Source organism: Carcharodon carcharias, chromosome 7 (genome assembly GCF_017639515.1).
Source record: "Carcharodon carcharias isolate sCarCar2 chromosome 7, sCarCar2.pri, whole genome shotgun sequence".
NCBI lineage: Eukaryota > Metazoa > Chordata > Chondrichthyes > Lamniformes > Lamnidae > Carcharodon > Carcharodon carcharias.
Window position 1 is genome coordinate 110,124,574 of NC_054473.1, and position 25,169 is coordinate 110,149,742.

Sequence of the window (25,169 nt, forward strand, 5' to 3'; positions counted from 1 at the left end):
TCCAGTTTGAAGGAGAATTCAAGTTAGCCTGTTTATCACCTACAACACTTTCTGATAATTCAGCAAGCTTTTTAACTGGGAGATTTGTCTCTGAGTTAGACAAAGGTCTTCAGCATTCATCTTGCAAACAGCAACACCATTAGGCTGAAAGACGAAGATGCATTGCTTCCAAATATATCCAGAGAACCATTGATCAAGCTTAAGGTTAAAGTTTTCCATCAATTTGCAGGTACTCTATCTAGGAGAAAGTTGAATCTAAAGTAAACACTTGTGAAAAGTGTTTGACTAGTTAATGAAAATCATTAAGACAAACAATGATTTTTGACCAATTAAGGGCCAATAAATAACATGATGATACCAAGGGAGAAGGAACCTGCTGCCTGACTGACAGCCGTGTGACCAACATGCTCCTGCTCTGACACTATCTGTACACTGTTTGATAAATCTGACCCTGACATCCAATGGATGGTGATAATTCTTTATTGTGATAATCAAACCAAGCACAAATTAGGGTAATTACAGTGCTTGACCCATAGTTTAAAGAACAAAAGATTAATGTTAAACTATTTCCTGCTTGAATAGGATTGTAACGTGACTGGTATTTTTTCCATTGTAAATTCAGCCCTTATACTGGCCTGAAATCAGCGCTAACCTTGCACGTGGAGCTTCAAGGTTTTTTTCAATGTAACGACGTCAGGAAGATACGGTTGAATGGTTATTTTCAGATTGTTAAGTTTAGGCTGGAGGAGTAACAAGGCCACTCAGGAATGAGCGATTCATCTGAACAGGCTAAATTTGTTAAGAGACAGGACTTTGCCCAGAGTACAGTTGTCACGGTAATGCTAGTCAACTATTAGCATTTTACCCCAATAAAGCATTATTAAGTCGCTTGGTAGTGCCAAACTTGAAAAGAGAGACGCTTTGCTAAAGCTTTTTATCTTGTACTCATCAGGACTAAACACCAAATTTCAAATGATCACAGCAATTTATACTATGGGAGAAATAGTAGTATTTCTATTACTATGAATGAATGTCGCTTTAGCAAACTTAAGTAAGCCACCTTACAAGCTCGACTGATTATCTTAAATTGATTGTTAGTGTAGCTATTAGCACACTCAGGATTGTTCAGCGACTGTTAGATGTGATTTCACAATTGGACAGCACTTGGCAATCAATCAGCACCTACTCCTGTTTATATATTCTTGCATTACCTAGGACTACAGTAGCTAAGCTAATCACAGGTTATTGCAGCACTCCATTTTTAACTGTTTCACTGCCAGGCAGCATAATTAAAATTATAGATATCCCATGTACTCATGGGCTCTTGCTTGTATCGCCCTTGACCTGTCCATTCTTACAACTGTAATTCAATGGGTGCTATCTTCTCAACTCTACTATCTCTGTCCTCTAAAGAAAGAAAAGGCATTTATATAGCACCTTTCATAACCTCAGGGCCTCCTTTTATATGCAGCCAATGAAGTACTTTTGAAGTATAATCACTGTATTAATTTAGAAAATGCAGGAGCCAAATAGGACACAGCAAGCTCCCACAAACAGCAGTGAAATATGGATGGCCTCAGGGCTCTCTGCTTCTTCTTTGAACAGAGGCCCGAACAATCCCCATCCGCCACCACTCTCCTCTGCCTGGCTGAACTTGTTCTCTCAATGAACAATTTCTCCTTAAACTTGTCTCACTTCCTCCAAATAAAAGGTGTGGCTATGGGTATCTGTATGGGCCCCAGTTATGCCTCTGTCTTTATAGGGTATGTGGAACATTCCTTGTTCCAGTCCTACTCAGGCCCCCTCCCACAACTCTTTTCTCGGTACATCGATGACTGCATCGGTGCCGCTTCATGCTCTTGTATCAATTTCCACCCCTCTATCACCTTCACGTGGTCCATCTCCGACACTTCCCTTCCCTTCCTTGACCTCTCTGTCTCCATTTCTGGTGATAAAGACTGTCCACCAATATTCATTACAAGCCCACCGACTCCCACAGCTACCTCAACTACAGCTCCTCACACCCTGCTTCCTGTAAGGACACCATCCCATTCTCTCAGTTCCTTTGCCTCCATCGCATCTGTTCCCGCGATGCCACTTTCCAAATGGCATATCTTCCTTATTCCTTTAATCGAGGTTCCCCATCACCACCACGCACACCACCACCCCCCCCCCACCCACTGTGGTTGACAAGGCCCTCAGCCATGTCCAACCCATCTCCTGCACCTCTGCCGTCACACCTCACACCTTCTCCTTCCCCCCAGAACCATGATAGGGTCTCCCTTGTCCTCACTTTTCACCCCACCAGCCTCCTTTCAAAGGATCATCGTCGGCCATTTCCGCCACCTCCAGTATGATGCCACCACCAAACACATCTTCCCCTCACCGCCCCCTCTCAGCATTCCGTAGGGACCATTCCCTCCGGGACACCCTGGTCCACTCCTCCATCAACCCCAACACCTCACCCCCTTCCCACGACACCTTCCCATGCAATCGCAGAAGGTGCAACACCTGCCCCTTTACCTCCTCCCTCCTCACCATCCAAGGGCCCAAACACTCCTTTCAGGTGAAGTAGTGTTTCACTTGCACCTCCTTCAATTTGAACATCCGCTGTTCCCAATATGGTATCCTCTACATCAGGGAGACCGAACACAGACTGGGTGACCGCTTTGCAGAATACCCCCAGTCTGACCACAAGCATGACCCAGACCTTCCTGTCGCTTGCCATTTCAGTACACCATCCTGCTCTTATACCCACATGTCCATCCTTGGCCTGCTGCAATGTTCCAGTGAAGCCCAACACAAACTGGAGGAACAGCACCTCATCTTCTGATCAGGCACTTTACAGCTTTCTGGACTTAATATTGAGTTCAACAACTTCAGACCATGAACTCGCTCCTCCATCCTCACCCCCTTTTTCTAATCCCCTTTTTTCTACATTCATTTTTATTTTTTATCCACTTATTTGTATTTTTATTCATTTATCTGTGGTTTTATTCCTCTTTTTGTCCCATTTTCTATCCTTTTTTTAATCCCACCATCGCCCCCCTCCCCCCACCCCATCCCGTACAGGGCCATCTGTTTCTTGTTCCATGTTGTTCTTTCACACAATGCTAGCCTTGTTCTGCTATTATCATATTCTGCTTTCTTATCTTTATGCCATTATCAGCACTTTTTTTTTAGCACTAACCACTACCATTAACACTCCCTTTGTCCTTTAGTTCATGACATCTTTGTCAGTCCCTCATTTGTCCCCACCTATTGCTGGCCCTCTATCCATCTCCACCTGCCCCACCCCCCCTTAAAGTGTAAATTTCATCACATTTCCACTTCCCTTCAGATCTGAAGAAGGGTCATACGGACTTGAAAGGTTAACACTGTTTCTCTCTACAGATGCTGCTAGATCTGCTGAGTTTTTCCAGTATTTTCTGTTTTTGTTTCAGATTTTCAGCATCACACAGTATTTTGCTTTTAGCAATGAAATAATGATCAGGTAATCTGTTTTAGTTCTGAAGAAGGGTCATATTGGACTCAAAATGTTAACTCTGTTTCTCTCTCCACAGATGCTACCAGACCTGCTGAGTTTTTCCAACATTTTCTGTTTTTATATCTGTTTTGGTGATGTTGTTTAAGAATAATTCTTGGCCAGTAGCACTCTGCTACTCTTCTTCGAAATAATACTATGGAATCTTTTGTGTCTATCTAAGAGGGTAGACAGCGGCCTGTTTTACTGTCTTATCCAAAACATAGTACCTCTGACAGTGCAGCACTCCCTTGGTACTGCACTGGACTGTAAGCCTGGAGTGGGACTTGAACACAATCTTCTGACTCAGAGGCGAGAGTGTTACCACTGAACCACGGCTGACACCTGGGTTATATGTTACTGTGTTGGTGTTTGAGTGTTAGCGAGAGATGCCCACATCCCATAAACAAAAAACAAGTAAATTGCACTGGATGCTGCCCAGGGCTTCTGACAGCATACTGCTCTTCCAGGCTACAGTAAACAAAGAGGAACATATGTTAATTTGCTGGTTCAAGAGACGCTCTTCCATAGAACTTGCTAAATACTTTGTGTGGCGTTTTTGTGCTTGTGTGTGTGCCAGAATGTTGTCAAGGCGCAGGACATAACTGGAACACAAACAAAAATACCTGGAAAAACCCAGCAGGTCTGGCAGCATCTGTGGAGAGGAGTACAGTTAACGTTTCGAGTCCACATGACTCTTCAACAGAACTAAGGAAAAATAGATAAGGGGTGAAATATAAGCTGGTTTAAGGGGGGGTTGGGACAGGAAGAGCTGGATAGAGGGCCAGTGATAGGTGGAGATAATCAAAAGATGTCACAGACAAAAGGACAAAGAGGTGTTGAAGGTGGTGATGTTATCTAAAGGAATGTGCTAATTAAGGGTAGAAAGCAGGACGAGCAGGATAGCCCTAGTGGGGGTGGGGTGAGGTGAAGGAATCGAAAAAGGCTAAAGGGTAGAGATAAAACAATGGATGGAAAATTTAAAAATAATGGAAATAGGTGGGATAAGAAAAATCTACATAAATTACTGGAAAAAACAAAAAGGAGGGAGAAAATCGGAAAGGGGGTGGGGATAGAGGAGAGAGTTCATGATCCAAAGTTGTTGAACTCAATATTCAGTCCGGAAGGCTGTAAAGTGCCTAGTCGGAAGATGAGGTGCTGTTCATCCAGTTTGCGTTGAGCTTCACTGGAACAATGCAGCAAGCCAAGGACAGACATGTGGGCATGAGAGCAGGGTGGAGTGTTGAAACGGCAAGTGACAGGGAGGTCTGGGTAATGTTTGCGGACAGACCGAAGGTTTGGTCTCCCAATGTAGAGGAAACCGCATTGGGAGCAATGAATGCTGTAAACTAAGCTGAGCGAAGTGCAAGTGAAATGCTGCTTCACTTGAAATGAGTGTTTGGGCCCTTGGACGGTGAGGAGAGGGGAATAGAAGGGGCAGGTGTTGCATCTTCTGTGGTTGCAAGGGAAGGTGCCGTGGGATGGAGTTGAGGTGTAGGGGGTGATGGAGGAGTGGACCAGGGTGTCACGGAGGGAACAATCCCTACGGAATGCCGCCAGGGGGATGAAGGGAAGATGTGTTTGGTGGTGGCATCATGCTGGAGTTGGCGGAAATGGCGGAGGATGATCCATTGAATGCGGAAGCTGGTAGGGTGATAAGTGAGGACAAGGGGGACCCAATCATGTTTCTGGGAGGGAGAAGAAGGTGTGAGGGCAGATGATAACTGGAGTCAGATTGTGCTAGCTCCCAGCTTGGGAGAGACCTCAAGGTTGTCCAGGGAGTCAGAAACCTGTATTTGTGGGCATTGCTCCAAATTTGGTCTTGACCCTTTTATTATGTCTTACAAATAGAGAAGTAATCTTGAGATTCTGCAAATTAAAGGAGCACTTACAATGCACCCCCATCCTGTTTGTTCGTAAATGGACACACATCATGCAGCTAAGATATGTTGAAAGGATTTGTTTGGTGGATGCCTGTTAAGATATGTGTGACAATAGTTTTAGATGTAACTTGTAACCTTTATGTGTGCCATACATGCTAAGTACTGAAAGGATTGTTAGGCTAAATGTAGCCTTGGAGAAGTAAGCAGGAAATGTTCCGAGGTGTATGTCAGGTTCCATGAATGTATGTCAGAACAGATACTACTGAAGAATGACCTGACCTTGGTGTTTTAGCACAGGCCTATATTTAGATAGTGCCTTTAATGTAGTAAAGCATCCTAAAGTGCTTAGATAAAAGCAAAATACTGCAGATGCCGGAAATCTGAAACAAAAACAGAAAATGCTGGGAAAACTCAGCAGGTCTGACAGCATCTGTGGAGAGAAAAACAGAGTTAACGTTTCGAGTCTGTATAATTCTTCTTCAGAGTGAAGAAGAGTCATACAGGAAATTATGAAACAAAATCTTCTTTCATATTTGCAGCCTGAATATTGCAATTCTGAGCATCACATTTTAAGAAACATGTCAAGGCTTTGGAAAGGCTGCAGTCAAAATTTATGAGAATGATGTCAGGTTTCAATTATCTGGAGAATCTAGGATTGTTCTTAGAATAGAGAAGGATTCGGCCTTCAAAATTGAGAGATTTTAACAGAGTATATAGGGATAAACTGTTTCTACTGGTAGGAGAACTGGCACAGGCAGGTTAGGCTGAACTGCCTCCTGTGTTGTACAAGTCTAAGTAACAAACAAGGAATCCCCCTCCACAAGGAGTGGGAACATAAGTCTCATTTCCTTCCTCCCAAGGGCACACCAAGGCCAATACTGCCTGCATAGGCCTGTTGAGCTGAATGCTCCATGTACCGCCCTGTTCAAGATTATCTAACTTAGCGCACGATGGGTATAAAGGCCTAAACCCTACCAGGTAGTTTGGCTTGTGCCGTATCCTATGATGGCTGCTGAGTCATAAATGTTTGAGACCAAAACTTAACTGCGTTGCTACATTCATTTAATGAAATGTATTTTATCTAGATTGCTGGACCAGTAATGTTTAATTTTAATGGTCCATAAATGTTCTGGTTCTTTTTCTAGATATTTGCTGGGAAGGATTCAGTGGTGTCAAAGTGGTGTCCGTCCCCGGCACAGTAAGTTATGCCAGGGATCATGGCGTCTACTTCATTGATCAGGAGGTAAGAATCCTCAATGCACACTGCTCCAAGCATAATAAAACTTTACAACCCAACTCCTCCTCTGCGTCTTAACTCCAACCAAATATCGAGTCTACAGGTACAGAGCATTCAGCCCATCGGATCTATGCAGGCATTTATGCTCCACATGAGTATTCTATCCTTCTTCAGCGCACCCTATCAGCAAACCTTTCTATTCTTTCCACTCTTGCATTTATCTGGCTTCCCCATAAATACATCTATGTTATTTGCCTCAACTATTTCATGTGGCACCATACGAAATAGGAACAGAAGTAAGCCATTTGGCCCCTCGAGCCTGCTCCGCCATTCAATAAGATCATGGCTGATCTGTTTGTGTTTTGAGTTCTATATTCCCATCTAACCCCGATAACCTTTGATTCCCTTGCCTAACAAGAATCTATCTACCTGTGCCTTCAAAATATTCAATGATGCCGCTTCCACTGCTTCCTGAGGCAGAGAGTTCCAAAGTCACACAACCCTCTGAGAGAAAACATTTCTCCTCATCTCTGTGCTATAAGGGCGACCCCTAATTTTAAAACAGTGCCCCCTAGTTCGAATCAACATTCTTGCTACTCTTTACTTGAAGAAGTTTCTTCTGAATTTCCTATTTGATTTATTAGTAACTGTCTTATATTTATGGTCGCAAAGCTTGGTCTCCATAGCAAATAGAAACATTTTCTCCACGTCTATCCTATCTAACCTTTTTGTTATCTTAAAAACCTCTATCAGGTCACCCTTTAGTCTTTTCTTTTCTAGAATAAAGAGCTCCAGCCTGTTCAGTCTTACCTGATAGTACAATGCCTCAGTTCTGCTATCATCCTTTTCAGTCTTTTTTACACTTTCTCCAGTGCCTCTATATCCCTTTTGTAATATGGAGACCAGAAGTGTTCACAGTACTCCAAGTGTGGTTTAAGACTATAAGACGTAGGAGCAGAAGTAGGTCATTTGGCCCATCGAGTCTGCTCCGCCATTCAATAAGATCATGGCTGATCTGATAATCCTTAACTCCACTTTCCTGCCTTTCCCCATAACCTTCAATGCACACTGATTAAAAATCTGTCTATCTCAGCCTTGAATATACTTAATGACCCAGCCTCTACAGCCCTCTGTGGTAAAGAATTCCACAGATTAACAACCCTCTGAGAGAAGACATTTCTCCTCACCCCTTTCTTAAATGGGTGACCCCTTACTCTGATATTATGCCCTCTGGTCCTAGACTCTCCCACAAGGGGAAACAACCTCTCAGCATCTACCCTATCAAACTCCCTAAGAATCTTATATGTTTCAATAAGGTCGCCTCTCATTCTTCTATATCCAATGAGTACAGGCCCAACCCACTTAACCTCTCCTCATAAGAAAATCCCTCCATACCCAGGATCAACCTAGTGAACCTTCTCTGGACTGCCTCCAATGCCAGTACATCTTTCCTTAGATAAAGGGACCAAAACAGTTCTCAGTACTCTAGGTGCGGTCTAACTAGTGCCTTGTATAGTTTTAGCAAGACTTCCCTATTTTTATACTCTATTCCCTTTGAAATAAAGGCCAACATATTTCCATTTGTCCTACCTATTACCTGCTGAACTTGTATGCCAGCTTTTTGGGATTCATGCACGAGGACCCCCAAATCCCTCTGTGCTGCAGCTTTCTGAAGTCTTTCTCCATTTAAATAATATTTAGCTCTTCTATTCTTCATTATAAATTATACATTACACCACACTGTCAACAGATATGTAGTCTTGTGTTTAAAGTCCCAATCTCTTCCAGGCTTTAACAGGATTTCTTCTCCCTGCCCCACCACAGTGAATCTTCTGATGTCCATTTTAAACAAAATCCCCATCACTCAATCTTCGAGACATACTCAAATCCACTTTTGTAGCACTCTGGTGACTTTTTGGACTTTAATTCTGCACAAGCTTCATTTCTTTGTCCTCACCAGCACTCTGCTTGGTGGTTAACCTGGAAACTGTTCTTTTTTCTCTACCTGGCATAGCAGCACCTGTTGTGGGCCTTCTTCCCCAAATCCCTCTGGCTGACACTCTCAGAGTCTATGAGTCTGTACACAGCAAGACAAGCTGTGTCCCTCCTTTGTGTTCAGATGTTAAAACTTGCACCTTACTTCCAATAAGTTTTGACCTGGGCCCCTGTCCCCATGACAACCAGGTCACATGGACGTGGCTCAGGGCAGATTTCATAGGAGGTCACATTGTCCCCTCCAAACTACTCCATTCTACCTTGAATTAAAGGAGACAGTTTAAAACATACGTCATGCCCAGAAGACATGAAGGAAAATATATATATGTGGGGCCGAGGCAGTGGCGTAGTGGTATTGTCACTGGACTGGTAATCCAAAGACCCAGGGTAATGCTCTAGGGATCCGGAATTTGAAAATTAGAAAAGAATCTGGAATTAAAAGTCTAATGATGACCATGAAACCATTGTCGATTGTCGTAAAAAGCCATCTGGTTCACTAATGTCCTTTAGGGAAAAAAATCTGCTGTCCATACCTTGTCTGGCCTGCATGTGAATCTATATCCAAAATATGTGGTTGACTCTAAAATGAAGTAGCCTAGCAAGCCACTCAGTTGTATCAAAACACTACAAAGTCAATGAAACCGGGCAGACCACCCAGCACCGACCTAGGCACCGGAAACGACAACGGCAAATTCAGCCCTGTTGACCCTGCAAAGCCCTCTTTACTAACATCTGGAGGCTTATGCTAAAATTGGGAGAGTTGTCTCACAGACTAGTCAAGCAAAAGCTGACATAGTCATATTCACAGCATCGTATCTTACAGATCATGTCCTAGACACCACCATCACCATCCCTGGGTATGTCCTGTCCCACCAGCAAACCCAGCAGAGTTGGCGGCACAGTGGTATACATTGGGAGGGCGTTGCCCTGGAGGTCCTCAACATTGACTCCGGCCCCCATGAAGTCTCATGGCATCAGGTTAAACATGGGCAAGGAAATCTCCTGCTGATTACCACGCCCCCCCACCTCAGCTGATGAATCAGTACCCCTCCATGTTGAACACCACTTGGAAGAAACACTGAGGGTGGCAAGGGCGCAGAATGTACTCTGGGTGGGGGACTTCAATGTCCATCCAAGTCCTATAGAACATAGCTGCTAGACTGGGTCTATGGCAGGTGGTAAGGGAACCAACAAGAAGGAAAAAATACTTGACCTCGTCCTCACCAACCTGGCGGCCTCAGATGCATCTGATATCATCCATGACAGTATCAGTAGGAGTGACCACTGCATGGTTCTTGAAGATACCCTCCACTGTGTGGCACTACAGTGTACTAAATGGGTTAGATTTTGAACATATCCAGTCACTCAAGACTGGGCATCCATGAGCACTGTGGGTCATCAGCAGCAGCAGAATTGTATTCAACCACAATCTATAATCTCATGTCCTGGCATAGCCCCACTCTACCATTACCATCAAACCAGGGGATCAATCCTGCTTCAATGAAGAGTGCAGGAGGGCATTCCAGGAGCAGTGCCAGGCCTACCTAAAAATGAGGTGTCAACCTGGTGAAGCTACAAAACAGGATTACTTGTGTGACAAACAGCATAAGTAGCAAGTGGTAGACAAAGCTAAGCAATCCCACAATAAACGAATCAGATTAAGCTCTGCAGTCCTGCCACATCCAGTTGTGAATGGTGCTGGACAATTAAACAACTCACTTGAGGAGGAGGCTCCACAAATATCCCCATCCTCAATGATGGAGGAGCCCAGGACATCAGTGCAAAAGATAAGGATGAAACATTTGCAACAATCTTCAGCCAGAGGTGCCGAGTGGATGATTCATCTCGGCCTCCTTCAGATGCCCCCAGCATCACAGATGCCAGTCTTCAGCCAATTCAATTCATTCCACGTGCTATCAAAACGCGGCTGGAGGCACTGGATACTGCCTTGGCTGGGCATTCCTCACTTGTAGCGGCCTCATTAGATGCCACGGTCACCAGCAGAGGGAAGGAGGAGCTTCTGTCTTCACCTGGAACACCCTGAAAAGAGCTCACAGACGCGACACGTAGCTGGTCCACCAGCGTGAAATTGTTTTGAACCTCCCCGCTCACCATTGATGGACGGTGATGGCCTAGCAGAGTGATTAGGTGCCTCATCCATCTCTCACACTGGCAGTGACCTCCTGAGGTCACTGCCTGTCTGTGGACTTGCAGATCTGGGCACAGCCCTGGTAACCTCTGATTCTGTTCCTGGAGCTGCCTTCCATGAGAGTCGCCACCCTGTCATTGGAGGAGGCTGTGCGCCTGGAGCAATGCAATGCTCATGCTTCATGTGGACTCTTCCAAGACAGAGACCATGACATGCAGACCCCCAGGGATTTCTGCCAAGTCTTCACACGCATCTTGCTGGACAACAAGCAGCTGCCACCTGATGGGCAGCTCCAGAGGCTCATCATCTGCCTCAGACTCAGCATGGTCCTGGTCTCCAGCAGTCCTCTGCCTTCACCAGCTCCTCAAGCGAGTGTGATGTGCACTTGCCACAGTGCACTCCAAATGGAGCCTATGTGCTATAGCCCACCAACATGCCTGTATCTGCACTGGTGCTTGGTGAAGAGAGTGGATGTGATGCAGGTGCATCAGTCAGCGGTTCTTCCTCGGTTGTCAAGTTGGGGCGGCGGTGGGGGGGTTGGGGGGGTCCTTGTGGTCAGCGGTGAATTGTGAGGACGGCGCTTCTGAGGGAGGAACAGAATATGTCCGTTAGGAATATCATAACTAAGTGGCTGTGCAAGCACAGTTGCTTGCCAAAACAGACACATGTATCACTGAGGCATTGTGATTGGGCAAGCAATGGATACTCTGGATTTGAACTTCTCATTGGGGATGCCACAACCCTGCCTTTCTTGCACACTACCCCAGTCACTCATCTGCCCACTGGACTGTTGCTGTGCTCCGAAACCCCTGCCACTCCGAGACCTGGAGACCTTACTCCTTGCTTGCATATCATGTCCAGAGTGTCCATCCCAAACCTGGAGAGGATCAAGATGTTGGGCACCCCACCACCTGTTTGTGCGCGCTGCAGCGCGGTATGGCTTCTCTTCCGTACAGACACAAGTGCATTCATTAGAGCATCCTCTACCTGCAAACCATGACCCAGGAAAACCAGCTTGAGGTACCTGTCAGATTGGCACTTGTCACCCTTCTATAAACACAAGGTACGCAGGTACATCAACCACCCTTGGCAGTGGCATTTGGCACTATGCATCTCACACTGCTGAGCGCCACGAGTAACAGCCACCCTCAAACACATCTATACTCGGTTCCATGCCAACTTGGTACTCACCCTTGCGGAACGCAGAAGATCATTGAACCGTTTCCGGCACTGGATCCAGGTGCAGCGCACAACGTCATGCCCATTCACTTGGGCAGCCACCTCCGTCCAGGCCTCCTTTGTCTGCTGGGTTGGCCCCCTCTTGCCATCCCGCGGCATGAATATTGCAGGCTGGGCACTCTGCCTCCAATAGAGCACACAGGCACTCGTCTGAGAATCATGTAGCAGAATGACCACCAGCATTGGCATCCCACCTGCCTTGACCATCGGGTGCCGAGGCCAGTACTGCTGCTAAATATTTGAGTCTCTCGTGGACAGCTCCCTGAGGCTCCTTCCTAACTCCTGGCAAAACTCTTTTTATACCCCTCTCCAGGTCACCATTCAACCCAGTGCCAACCAGCCTCCCGCCCCAATGTCCGGGCGCGTTTCATGCTAGCCAGCCCTTAATTGGCCAGCCAGATTGAAATCATGTGTCAAATGCAATCACGGCCAGATGTGGATATCGTGTCCGCCAACCGTGCGCAACGAGCGCAAAATTTGGCCTATGTGTCTGTAGAATACTATTTCTTTTTATATTCCTTGATATTTTAGTTCCATAGTTCTGCTTTGTTTTCTTAACTTTTTTGCTTCTTTCCTAACTTCTATATCCCTTTTATCATCCTCTCCTCTATTGTTTATATACTCAGTGTATGCCTCCTGCCTTAGGTTCAACTTTACCAGTATCTCTCTATCATTTTATTTCACGGTGGTGTATTATCATTGGCTGGTTTGTTCTTGTTTTATAAAGGAATGTATATCTCCTGAACTCTATTGATCACTGACTTAAATGCTTACAGGTTTAAAGACCTGGCAGCAGATTTGGGCTCTGTAGTGCCCCATTCGACATTATGGCCAGAATTTCACAGTGCTCCACCAGGCAGTGCCCAGCCCGAACGTGTATAAAATTGTGCGAGATGATGTCAGGCATGTGTCCCGATGTCACTGTGCGTGCGTGTATTATTGAGGCTGGCGGGCTCGCACAGGAGTCAGAGCCGCGCCTGCCGACCATTGAAGGACCAATTACAGCCATTATCAAGCCTATTAACACAGATTTTAGGTTGCCCATGCAATTTTGCGCTTGTCGCATCGGCAAAAAGAGCAGGCGGGCATTATGTTTTTATCAATTTGTCATCCAAGGGTGGGATAAAAGGCCACTGGGCTACAAGCACTTTCATTTTATTTGTGATTTTGCTGCTGTCATATTTCTAAGTTTTGCCAGATTTCCTTTTCATTGTGTTAGCTTTCTAAGCTGGTTCACCTACAAATCTGTGCCAAAGTTCTAATAAAATAAATCAGTCTGCACAAACCATGGGGAACATTAACTTTTTCAAAAGATATTGGCCTTGAAAATCCATTGCCGTTTGGTATATCGCCTGTGTAATTATATGGGGAGTTGGGGGTAGTTGAGCTGAGGGTAGGGGCTCTCTGAACATCAGACTCCCTGTGACCCAGGCCTTCATTATGACTCAGCAGACAGAAACTGCAGCTTTGTCATTGGAGGTGTCCTAGCTGACCCAGCAGTAGATGTAGAATTTGACCAGATCCCTGCATAATTAAAAACATTTGTTAAGAAGGATTCCCCTACAAAAGGGAACAACCACACTTCGTTTGCAGGCCCCAGCACCTCCTACCTCACTTCGCTTCCCCCGCCCCCCCGACTATGGCCACTAGCCCTAGTTGCACTATCTCAGCCAGGCAGTCCAGAGTTGCTGCAATAGCAAGTAGACCAGATGCACCAATGATGCTATGGGTGTCTACCACGTTGGAGCATTCTGCTCTCTGAAGTTCAGTAGGTTATGGGTTCAAGTCCCACTCCAGAGGGTTGAGCACGTGGGCATACAGCCTCAGTGCAATCCTGAGCGAGTGTTGCACTGTCTGTGGTGCCAGTGTTCAGGTGAGATGTTAATCTGAGACCACATCTACCCTCTCAGATGGATGTAAAACATCCAACATCACTTTCCTTGGGAGCTTGCTGTGTGCAATTTGGCTGGCTGGCACATTTCCCACATTTTAGCAGTGACCACGCTTAAAAAGCAGTGAGGCACTCTGGGATGTCCTGAAGTCATGAAAGGTGCTGGAGAAATGCTTATTCATTATTTTCTCTTTTCACTGATGTAATTAGATGAAGGGAACCCCCTCCTCAACTATTCCCCCACCTACAGCTTTCTCACTGCTGCCACAAAGTTTAGTTGGATCAGTGACAGATGCTGGGCAGGACCTGCAGATTTTAAAGGCAGAGCTACTATTGTTATGACACAGCAGCTGGTAAAGACTGATTTGTTTAAGTCCCAGAGGGAAACTTGAACAACTGTCATCACCTATATTTTCAGTTGGTATGTTTGAGATGCAGCTCTCAATTCAGGAATAAAACCACCAAGCCTCAAGAGCGTTTTTATATAAAACTAAATTAAACATTTATTAATTTAACAAGAAATTAAACACATATACATGTCTACAAATTACTACCATAATAATTTTTAAAGAAATCCCCAAATTAATCACTCCCAGGTAAATCTTCACCAAGGCAACAATAACCCATAGACTTTAAATAGCCCCAGGCAAAGCACATTTGACCTTACGAATTCAAAATGAGGACCCTTGCAATTTGGTTCCTTTGCAGACACAGTTGTAGGCTGGTTAGATGTTAAATGTCCCTGACCTGCACATACAATCTCCTTTCTGATTATACCTAGCTTTCCCTTTGAATATAAATTTTCTATTGTGTCCTAGGCTTTTAACGTCACATCTTCTAACAATAATCCTTTCATTTCACCAATTTTATTAGTAATGTAAGCACATTGCTTGGTTTCTTTCAGTCAGGTGCAAGATTTTACTCTTGAAGGCTTTATTCAACAAATGCAAATGTACACTTTACCTTTTCCGCCTTACGTTTATCTAATTAACATCTCAAACTACTATACATCAAAGCACACAGATTAGCTGGCTTTAATCCAATTAAATCACACACAGACCCTACTACAATTCCAATTGTAAAATAATTTCCAATATCATTATAGACAATCTCTTTATGACATCCCCCTCCCTATCGAAAAATGAACAGTCATAATTTTAAAAGACGGCTTCATTTTTAATAACCCAATTCACACTATCTCCTATATTTATTACACTATTACATTACCAGATGCATGCATTAACATAACTATACATATAGACACACAAACAAGTTCTTGGTATCAACAGAAATCACTCCAGTTCAGTGTTCAGATTATTTTTAAAGGTCCAATCTTCCCTTTAAGCTTCAAACTCTTGATAATGCATCTGCAAACAGATTTTCTCTACCAGCAACATATATAATCCGTAGATTGAATGGTTGTAATAATAGACTCCACCTGAAAAGTCTTGCACTTTTGTCTTGAAATTTGTCCAAAAACTTCAAAGGAATGTGGTCTGTATAAACAATTGTTTCTAATGAATTGTTTGCAACATAAAGTTCAAAATGCTGCAATGCTAACACCAAATCCAAGGTCTCCTTTTCAATCATTAAATATCTTCTCTGCTGTATATTCAGCCTCCGTGAAAAATACCCTTTCGGTTTTTTAATTCCAGTGTCATCTTGTAACAGTACGGCCCAAATGCCTCTATCGCTTACATCAATGGCCACTTAAATTGCTTGGCATAGTTGGGTAATGCCAAAACTGGTATCATAGTCAATACAGCTTTCAAACTATCAAATGACATCTGACACTCCAGTGCCCATCAAAATTTCTTGTCCCTTTTTAATAGTTCAGTCAGTGGAGCAACCACACTGCAAAAATTTGGTACAAATTTCTGGTAAAACCCACTCATGCCCAGAAATCTCAAAACTTCTCATTTTGTTGTAAGCAATGGGAAATCGACGATAGCCTTGACTTTCACATCTCTCGGAGCCATCTTACCATGTCCAATAGTATGGTTTAGATATGTAACTTGTGCTTTTGCAAATTCACTTTTAGCTAAGTTCATCACCAAATTAGCTTCTTGTAATCGAAAAAAAAAATTCTTCCAGATGCTGTAAATGCTCCTCCCATGTCTGACTAAAAACTATCAGATCATCAATATAAACAGCACAATTGCTTAGACCCGCAATTACTTTGTTCATCAGTCTTTGAAATGTCACAAGTGCATTCTTCATACCAAATGGCATGACTTCAAACTGACTAGTCCACTTGGCGTCACAAAAGCCAATATCTCCTTTGCTCTCTCCGACAACGGTACCTGCCAATATCCTTTTAGTAAGTCAATCTTTGTGATAAATTCAATTGTTCCACTTTCTCAATACAATCCTCCAACTTTGGTATAGAATAGGAATCTGCTTTTGTCACCGCATTCACCTTTTGATAGTCCTCACCCAGTCTTTGTGTTCCATCCAGTTTCAGTACCAGCACAATAGGTGAACTCTAGTTACTGCAACTAGACTCAGTGATATCATTTTGAAGCATGAAATCAATTTTATTTTGTACTTGTGATAACTTTGCTGGATTTAATCTATAAGGATGTTGTCTAATTGAAGATGAAACTTGTACAGACACATCACGTATAGCTAAACCTGGCTTCCCCAATTTATTCCCACAAATAGGTTTGTGAGACAGCAATAGCTTTTCCACATCACTTTGACACTTGTTTGGAAGGTAACTCAATATTTCATGTAAATTTTCAAGCACCCCCTCATTATCCAATTTGATAAGAGGAAAATCAATTTCAAGAGTCTTGCATTTCTACCTCTTTCTCATCATCCACCATCACTAATACCTCTTTTTGTTCCTCTTCCCTGTCAAAGTACTTTTTAAGCATGTTTACATGACACACTCTCTGGTTCTTTCTTCTTTCTGGAGTATTTATTAAATAATTTATTTCACTCAATTTCTTTTCAACCTTGTAAGGTCCATTAAACCTTGCATTTAATGAATCACCTGGTACTGGTAACAGAACTAGTACTTTTTCCCCAGCAACAAAACTGCAAGCCTTAGCTTTCTTATCTGCCTTCACTTTTATTACTTGCTCTGATATCTTTAACTGCTCCCTAGCCAACTCATATGGTCTATTCAATCTTCCCAGACTAACTGGCTTTAATCCAATTAAGCCACACACAGACAAACACACACATAGACACAGATCCTACTACAATTCCAATTTAAAAATAATTTCCAATAACATTGTGGACATTAATCTCTTCATGACGCTACATACAAATACATTGGGGAGGTTGGATAGGAGCGGGCGCAGGGGGCGCGTAGCCAATCGCCACCGTGATCGGCTGGGTGGCGCCATTTTATGTGGGCAGGCCAATTAAGGCCCGCCCAGCATGACGCACACCCAGAAGTGCTGTGTGCTCTCTGTGTGGGTGGTGGGAGTAGGCTAAATCGGGGCCTGCGCACTTTCACGCATGTGCGCGAAAGAGTGCAGAAATCTCCCTGAGGCACAGAGCTGCCTCAGGGAGATCAGTTTAATTTTTGAAAATTTTAATAAAGAAGAAAAAATAATTTTAAGACATGTCCCCTCATGTGACAGTGTCTTTTGAGCTGGGATATGTCAATGAATTTTATTATAAATTTTTATTAAACTTTAAAAACCTTCATGAAACTTCATCCTGCCCGTGGATGAGGTTTCATGATAAATGCGAAGGCCGCCTGGGCTCTTCACCTGCTCACCAACCTTAAGGTTGGACGGACAGCTCAGTTAATTAGTTTAATTGCTATTTGAATGGCCTTAATAGGCCTTTGACAGTTTGGCGGGCGCGCAGCCAACTCCGGTGCGCGCCTGCCAAACTCAAGATCTGAATGACACGCGGTGACGTCGGGACGCAGACTTGAATTGAATATATACTAAAGATTCTGCCCATTGAGTCAGTGAAGATTTTAGTCAAGATCAGTTCATAGCTGAAAAGCCACAGTATTAACATCATGTCGTAGGACCTATCTGTTTTTCCAATGGAAGTTTAACTGAAGTTACCAAAGTCCTGGGGGATATCATTGAATCTGGTGCCTGTCTCGTTCCCACCTCTGCCTTCACTGTCAGGTCAACCAGATTAGCAACCCAGCTTGAAATCACGCTGAGAACGTGATCTCGCCCAGGAGTGGATTCTACATCCGCCTCCGGACCAGCTGACTTTGCATGCATGCCAAGAGTGAAATTCAGGCCTATGTGTGTCACTTTGATACGATAATGGCACTCATGCTGTACACTTCTTGGCTGGATTTTCAGTACGGGGTCAAGAACCTGACGCCCAGTTAATTTTCAGGTTCTGACCCCATGCTGCAACTGTCTTGTTCACCTGACACAACCTAATTGGGCAGTGAACTTGGCACCTATTAATGGCTTTGAGTATTACTGAAAGGTGGGAGCTGCCTGTGGAGCGCAATCCTCAACAGCAAAGGCTGCCATGATGGGACCTGCTGCTGCCTTGCGGAAGAGGAGGCAGCATCTGAGAGGGCCAGCAACTTCAGTGAGCACAAAAGTGGCCAAATGGCCAACTGAAAGGTACTGCAGCCAGTCCAAAACAAACTCCCCTAGTGGCAATGATTTTTCATCATAAAAATAACCTAATTGAACCCAACAGCTGTGCACTAATGTGCACCAGATGCCAGACTGGTCAAGTTTGGTGATTTTTGTTTTAAAAATTGTCTTCTGGCCCTTCCTGGCCCATTAACAAGCTCCTTCAGTTACTTAATGGGCCATTAATTGGAGATGAGCAGGTCCTCAAGTGCAGCCAACTCCCCCGCCCCCCACCCGCCCTCACTTTGAAAATTCCAGCATGTCCCGGAGGCATCAGGACACTGACATGCCATCCAGGAGCACTATTTTCAAAGCACACCTGCTCCTGTTCTCACCCTCCCAATGATGATTGGTAATTCCTGCCCTGGTACGTGCCTGCCATTTGCCACCTTGGTATAGATGTTAACACAGACATTAGGCGTATACACTGGAAGTCTGCAGAGTAGGCAGATCGTGACCATTCAAAACGTAATGGTGATTCGATGCCAGCGGTGTCATTTTTCAACCTCAATGCTCCAGCAAATACCCTCTCTTAACATATACAGCTTACTATGCATTCAACCAGGCCCTGACCCCACGCTGCAATTGCATTGCTCACCCGACACAATCTTCAGAAGTAGTTGCAGAAGAGGAAAGAATCAATGAAAATGTCTGTGATAGGGTGGAAAGCAGAAGAGAATGAATGATGAAAAGAATGACGGTGCAAAGCGAAAGCGGATGCTAATGGGACAAGAAAAGAAACCAAAGATGAGTCTATAGAAGAACTTGCTGTCCAAAAGAAATAGGAGGAGTGGTTGTGATCAGGCTTTATTGATCTCAGTGTTGAGTTCAGAAGGCTGTTAAATGCCGAATCGAATGCTTACTTTCAGCGTCTTTGTAGGAGGTGTAGGAGGCTATGGACAGAGTTGTTAGAGTGGTAGTGGGGCAGAGAATTAAATTGACAGGCAGTCAGAAGCTTGGGGTCACCTTTGCAGACTAAACTGGAGTGCTGCTTTGGACTGCAGTAGAGTGCTTAAGTTGGAGGTTGGTGACTGAGGGAGTTTAGTGAGGAGGGAATGAGGTGATCCTTTGAGTACCGTGAGTACAGTCGGGTAAGTATTTACTACTTTTTTCACTTATAGTTCTTAAGGTCTTATTTTGTGGTTCATCGTTTGTAAGGGCTATATTCTGTAACAACGAGGAGCAAGAAAGAAGGGCCCAGGGTGCTCCTCCTGCTCTATGTGGGAAGCCGGGCACATTTCCAGTGCCTGGGGCCAGCATGTGTGGGGGAAGTGTCTCCAGCTGCAGCTCTTGGAAGCCCGGGTTTCAGAGCTGGAGCGGTGGCTGGGGACACTGTGGAGCATCCACGAGGCGGAGAGTATCATGAATAGCACGTATAGAGCGGTGGCCACACCGCAGTCTAAGAGTCCATAGGCATGAAGGGAATGGGTGACCGCCAGGCAGAGCAAGAGGACTAGGCAGGCAGTGCAGCAATCTCCTGTGGCTATTCCCCTGCAAAACAGATATACTGCTTTGGATTCTGTTGAGGGGAATGAGCTCTCAGGGGAAAGCAGCAACAGCCAAATTCGTTGCACCACTGTTGGCTCTGCTGCACAGGGGAGGAGTAAAAAGTCTGGGAATGCAATAGTTATAGGGGATTCAATTGTAAGGGGAATAGGTGCTTTTGTGGCCCCAAACGAGACTCCAGGATGGTATGTTGCCTCCCTGGTGCTGGGTCAAGGATGTTTCAGAGTGGCTACAGGGCATTCTGAAGGGGGAGGGTGAACAGCCAGTGGTCGTGGTACACATTGGTACAAACATAGGTAAAAAAAAAAGGGATGAAGTCCTAAAAGCAGAATATGGGGAGTTAGGAAGGAAAAGTAGAACCTCAAAGGTAGTGATCTCAGGATTACTACCAGTGCCACATGTTAGTCAGAGTAGAAATGGCAGGATATATTGAATGAATATGTGGCTGAAGAGATGGTATGAGGGGGAGGGTTTCAGATCCCTGGGACATTGGGACCGGTTCTGGGAGAGGTGGGACCTGTACAAACTGGACGTGTTACACCTGGGCAGGACCGGGACTGATGTCCTAGGGGAATATTTGCTAGAGTGGTTGGTGAGGGTTTAAGCTAAAATGGCAGGGGGCTGGGAACCTATGCAAGGAGTCAGAGGAGGGGGAAATCAAGGACAAGAACAAAAGACAGAAAGAGGAATAAGAAAAGTGATAGGCAGAGCAATCAAGGGCAAGAATCAAACAGGGCCTCAGCGAAAAATAGTGGGAATGGAGTAAGTAATGCTAAAAAGACAAACCTTAAGACTTTCTGCCTTAATGCAAGGAGCATTCGCAATAAAGTGGATGAATTAACAGCGCAAATAGATGGAAACTGGTATGACATAGTCGGGATTACGGAGATATGGCTGCAGCATAACCAGGGATGGAAATTGAACATCCAGGGATAGTCAGTATTTCAGAAGGATAGACAAAAAGGAAAAGGCGGTGGAGTTGCATTGCTGGTCCAAGAGGAAACTAACGTAATAGTGAGGAAAGATATTAGCTCTGATGATGTGGAATCTGCATGGTAGAGCTGAGAAACACTAAGGGGCAAAAAACATTAGTAGGGGTTGTATATAGAACCCCCAAACTGTGGTGGTGATGTTGGGAATGGCATTAAACAGGAAATTAGAGACGCATGCAGTAAAGGAACATATGTAATTATGGGTGACTTTAATTTGCATATAGATTGGGTAAATCAAATTAGTAACAATACCGTAGAGGAGGAATTCCTGGAGTGTATACGGGATGGTTTTCTGGACCAATACGTTGAGGAACCAACTAGAGAACAAGCCATCCTAGACTGGGTATTGTGTAATGAGAAAGGAATAATTGGCAATCTAGTTGTGCGAGGCCCCTTGGGGATGAGCAACCATAATATGATAGAATTCTTCATCAAGATGGAGATTGACATAGTTGATTCTGAGACGAGGGTCCTGAATCTTAATTAAGGAAACTACGGTGGTATGAGGCGCGAGTTGGCCATAATGGATTGGGAAACGTTACTTAAAGGAATGACAATGGATAGGCAATGGCAAACATTCAAAGTGCCCATGGGTGAACTGCAACAATTGTTTATTCCTGTCTGATGCAAAAGTAAAACAGGAAAGGTGGCCAAACCATGGCTTACAAGGGAAATTAGAGATAGTATTAGATCCAAGGAAGAGGCATACAAATTGGCCAGAAAAGACAACAGACCTGAGGATTGGGAGCAGTTTAGAATTCAGCAAAGGAGGACCAAGGGATTGATTAAGAAGGGAAAAATGGAGTATGAGAGTAAGCTTGCGGGGAACGTAAAAACTGACTGTATAAGTTTCTGCAGGTATGTGAAGAGAAAAAGATTGGTGAAGACAAATGTAGGTCCCTTACAGTCAGAAACAGGGAAATTTATAATGGGGAACAAAGAAATGGCTGACCAACTAAATATATAATTTGGTTCTGTCTTCACAAAGGAGGACACAAATAACATACCAGAAATGTTGGGGAACACAGGGTTTAGTGAGAGGGAGGAACTGAAAGAAATCAGTATTATTAGGGAAATAGTGTTGGGGAAATTGATGGGATTGAAGGCCGATAAATCCCCAGGACATGATAATCTACATCCCAGAGTACTTAAGAAAGTGGCCCTAGAAATAGTGGATGCATTTGGTGGTCATCTTCCGAGATTCTATAGACCCTGGAACAGTTCCTACAGGTTGGAGGGTAACTAATGTAACCCCACTATTTAAAAAGGGAGGTAGAGAGAAAACAGGGAATTATAGACTAGTCAGCCTGACGTCGGTAGTGGGGAAAATTCTAGCATCCATTATAAAAGATTTAATAGCTGAGCACATGGAAAACAGTGGCAGAATCGGACAGTCAGCATGGATTTACGAAAGGGAAATCGTGCTTGACAATTCGACTGGAATTTTTTGAGGATGTAACCAGTAGAGTTGATGAGGGGGAGCCAGTGAATGTGGTTTATTTGGACTTTCAGAAGGTTTTCGACAAAGTCCTGCATAAGAGGTTAGTGTATGAAATTAAAGCACATGGGATTGGGAGTAATGTATTGAGATGGATAGAAAACTGGTTGGCAGACAGGAAACAAAGAGTGGGAATAAATGTGTCTTTTTCCGAATGGCAGGCAGTGACTAGTGGGGTACCACAGGGATCAGTGCTGGGAACCCAGCTATTCACAATCTATATTAATGATTTAGATGAGGGAACTAAATGTAATATCTCCAAATTTACAGATGACACAAAGCTGAGTGGGAGGGTGAGCTGTGAGAAGGATGCAGAGATGCTTCAGTGTGATTTGGACAAGCAAAGCATGGCAAATGCAATATAATATGGATAAATGTGAGGTTATCCACTTTGGTAGCAAAAACAGGAAGGCAGATTATTATCTGAATGGCTATAAATTGAGAGAGGGGAATGTGCAAAGAGACCTGAGTGTCGTCATACATCAGTCGCTGAAGGTAAGCGTGCAGGTGCCGCAAGCGGTAAAAAAGGTAAATGGTATGTTGGCCTTCATAATGAGAGGATTCGAGTACAGGAACAGGGATGTCTTGCTGCAATTATACGGGACCTTGGTGAGACCACACCTGGAATATTGTGTGCAGTTTCGGTCTCCTTATCTGAGGAAGGATGTTCTTGTTATAGAAGGAGTGCAGCGAAGCTTTATCAGACTGATTCCTGGGATGGCAGGACTGACATATGAGGAGAGATTGAGTCGGTTAGGATTATATTCACTGGAGTTCAGAAGAATGGGGGGGGGGATCTCATAGAAACCTATAAAATTCTAACAGGACTAGACAGAGTGGATGCAGGAAGGATGTTTCCAATGATGGGGGAGTCCAGAACTAGAGGTCACAGTCTGAGGCTATGTGGTAGACCATTTAGGACTGAGTTGAGGAGAAATTTCTTCACCCAGAGAGTGGTGAGCCTATGGAATTCGCTACCACAGAAAGTAGTTGAGGCCAAAACATTGTATGTTTTCAAGTAGGAGTTAGATATAGCTGTTGGGGCAAAAGGGTTCAAAGGATATGGGGAGAAAGTGGGAGCAGGCTATTGAGTTGGATGATCAGCCATAATCATAATATATGGTGGAGCAGGGCCAAATGGCCTACTCCTGCTCCTATTTTCTATGTTTCTATGTTAAACAAAGCTATCCTGCGAAGCAACTCTCCAATCTACTTTTGTCTCCTCAGAGGAGACTATATTCTGTGCAGTAAATACAGTAAACTAAGTTGAAAGAAGTACAAGTAAATCGCTATTTCACCTGGAATAAGAGATTGGAAGCCCTGGGCGGTAGAAAGCGAGGAGGTGAAAGGACAGGGTTCATCTCCTGAGCTTGCATAGGAAGGTGCCATGGGAAGCAGTGGTTGGGAGTGATTGAAAAGTAGACTAAGGTGTCATGGAGCAGAATGCTGAAAGGGGAGAAGAGGGGAAGAGTAATTGGTGGTGGCATCAGATTGGAGGTGGTGGAAATACAGCATGATCTATTGAACGTGGAGGGTAGTAGGGTCAAAGGTGGAGGCAAGGGGTACCCTATTATCTTGAAAGGGAGGGGACGATGTGAGGAGGTTTTGGAAATGGAACAAGCACAGTTGAGTGCTGTGCCATACAATGTGGAAGGGAATCCTCCGTTGAGCAAAAAAAAATATAGGAAGCACTGGTGTTTCCACACTATCATTATAACGGATGTGATGGAGATGCATTGGACCCCTTACAGGAAGCAAGGTGGGATGAAGAGCAATTAAGGTAGCTGTCAATGGCTTATAACAAATGACAGCCTATCCCTAAAAATGGAAGTATAGATATTAAGGACAAGGGGAAAAAAAAGAGTCAAGATAAGAAGAATACTGAAGCAGCACAAGGTCAAATGCAGCAAGACCTGGACAATATCCATGCTTGGGCTAACAAGTGCAAAGTAACATTTGTGCCTCACAAGTGCCAGGTAATGACCATCTCCAACAAGAGAGAATCTAACAATTGTCCCTTGAATTCAATGGCATTACCATCACTGAATCCCCAACTATCAAAATTCTGGGGATTACTATTGACCAGAAGCCGAACTGGACTAGCCAAATAAATACTGTGACTACAAGAGCAGGTCAGAGGCTAGGAATCCTGTGGCAAGTAACTCACCTTCTGACTCCCCAAAGCCTGTCTGCCATCTACAATGCACAAATCAGGAGTGTGATAAAAGATTCTCCACTTGCCTGAATGATTGTAGCTCCAACAACACTGAAGAAGCTTGACACCATCCAAGACAAAGCAGCCCACTTGATTGGCACCCCTTCCACAAACATTCACTCCCTCCACCACTGATGAACAGTAGCAGCAGTGTGTACCGGCTACAAGATGCACTGTAGAAATTCACCAAGGCTCGTTAGGCAACACCTTCCAAACCCACGACCGCTACCATCTGGAAGGACAAAGGCAGCAGATACATGGGAACGCTACCAGCTGGAAGTTCTACTCCAAGCCAATCACCATCCTGACTTGGAAATATATTGGCATTCCTTTACTGTCGCTGGGTCAAAATCCTGGAACCTCCTCCATAACAGCACTGTAGGTGTACGCAGGCACTCCAGCAGTTCAAGAAGGCAGCTCACCACCACCTTCTCATGCGCAAATGGGATGGGCAATAAATG

The 25,169-nt window shown here is 44.3% G+C and overlaps 1 protein-coding gene across 4 annotated transcripts in view; it reads left to right on the forward strand.

The window, feature by feature from the left end:
- Positions 1-25,169, forward strand: part of LOC121279952 (L-fucose kinase) — a 392,301-nt gene that overhangs the window by 309,981 nt on the left and 57,151 nt on the right. For all 4 annotated transcript variants that reach the window (XM_041191553.1, XM_041191550.1, XM_041191552.1 and 1 more), the window contains one exon: positions 6,552-6,649. In XM_041191553.1, coding sequence (XP_041047487.1) covers positions 6,552-6,649 — 98 coding nt within the window. The remainder of the gene's footprint in view (positions 1-6,551; positions 6,650-25,169) is intronic.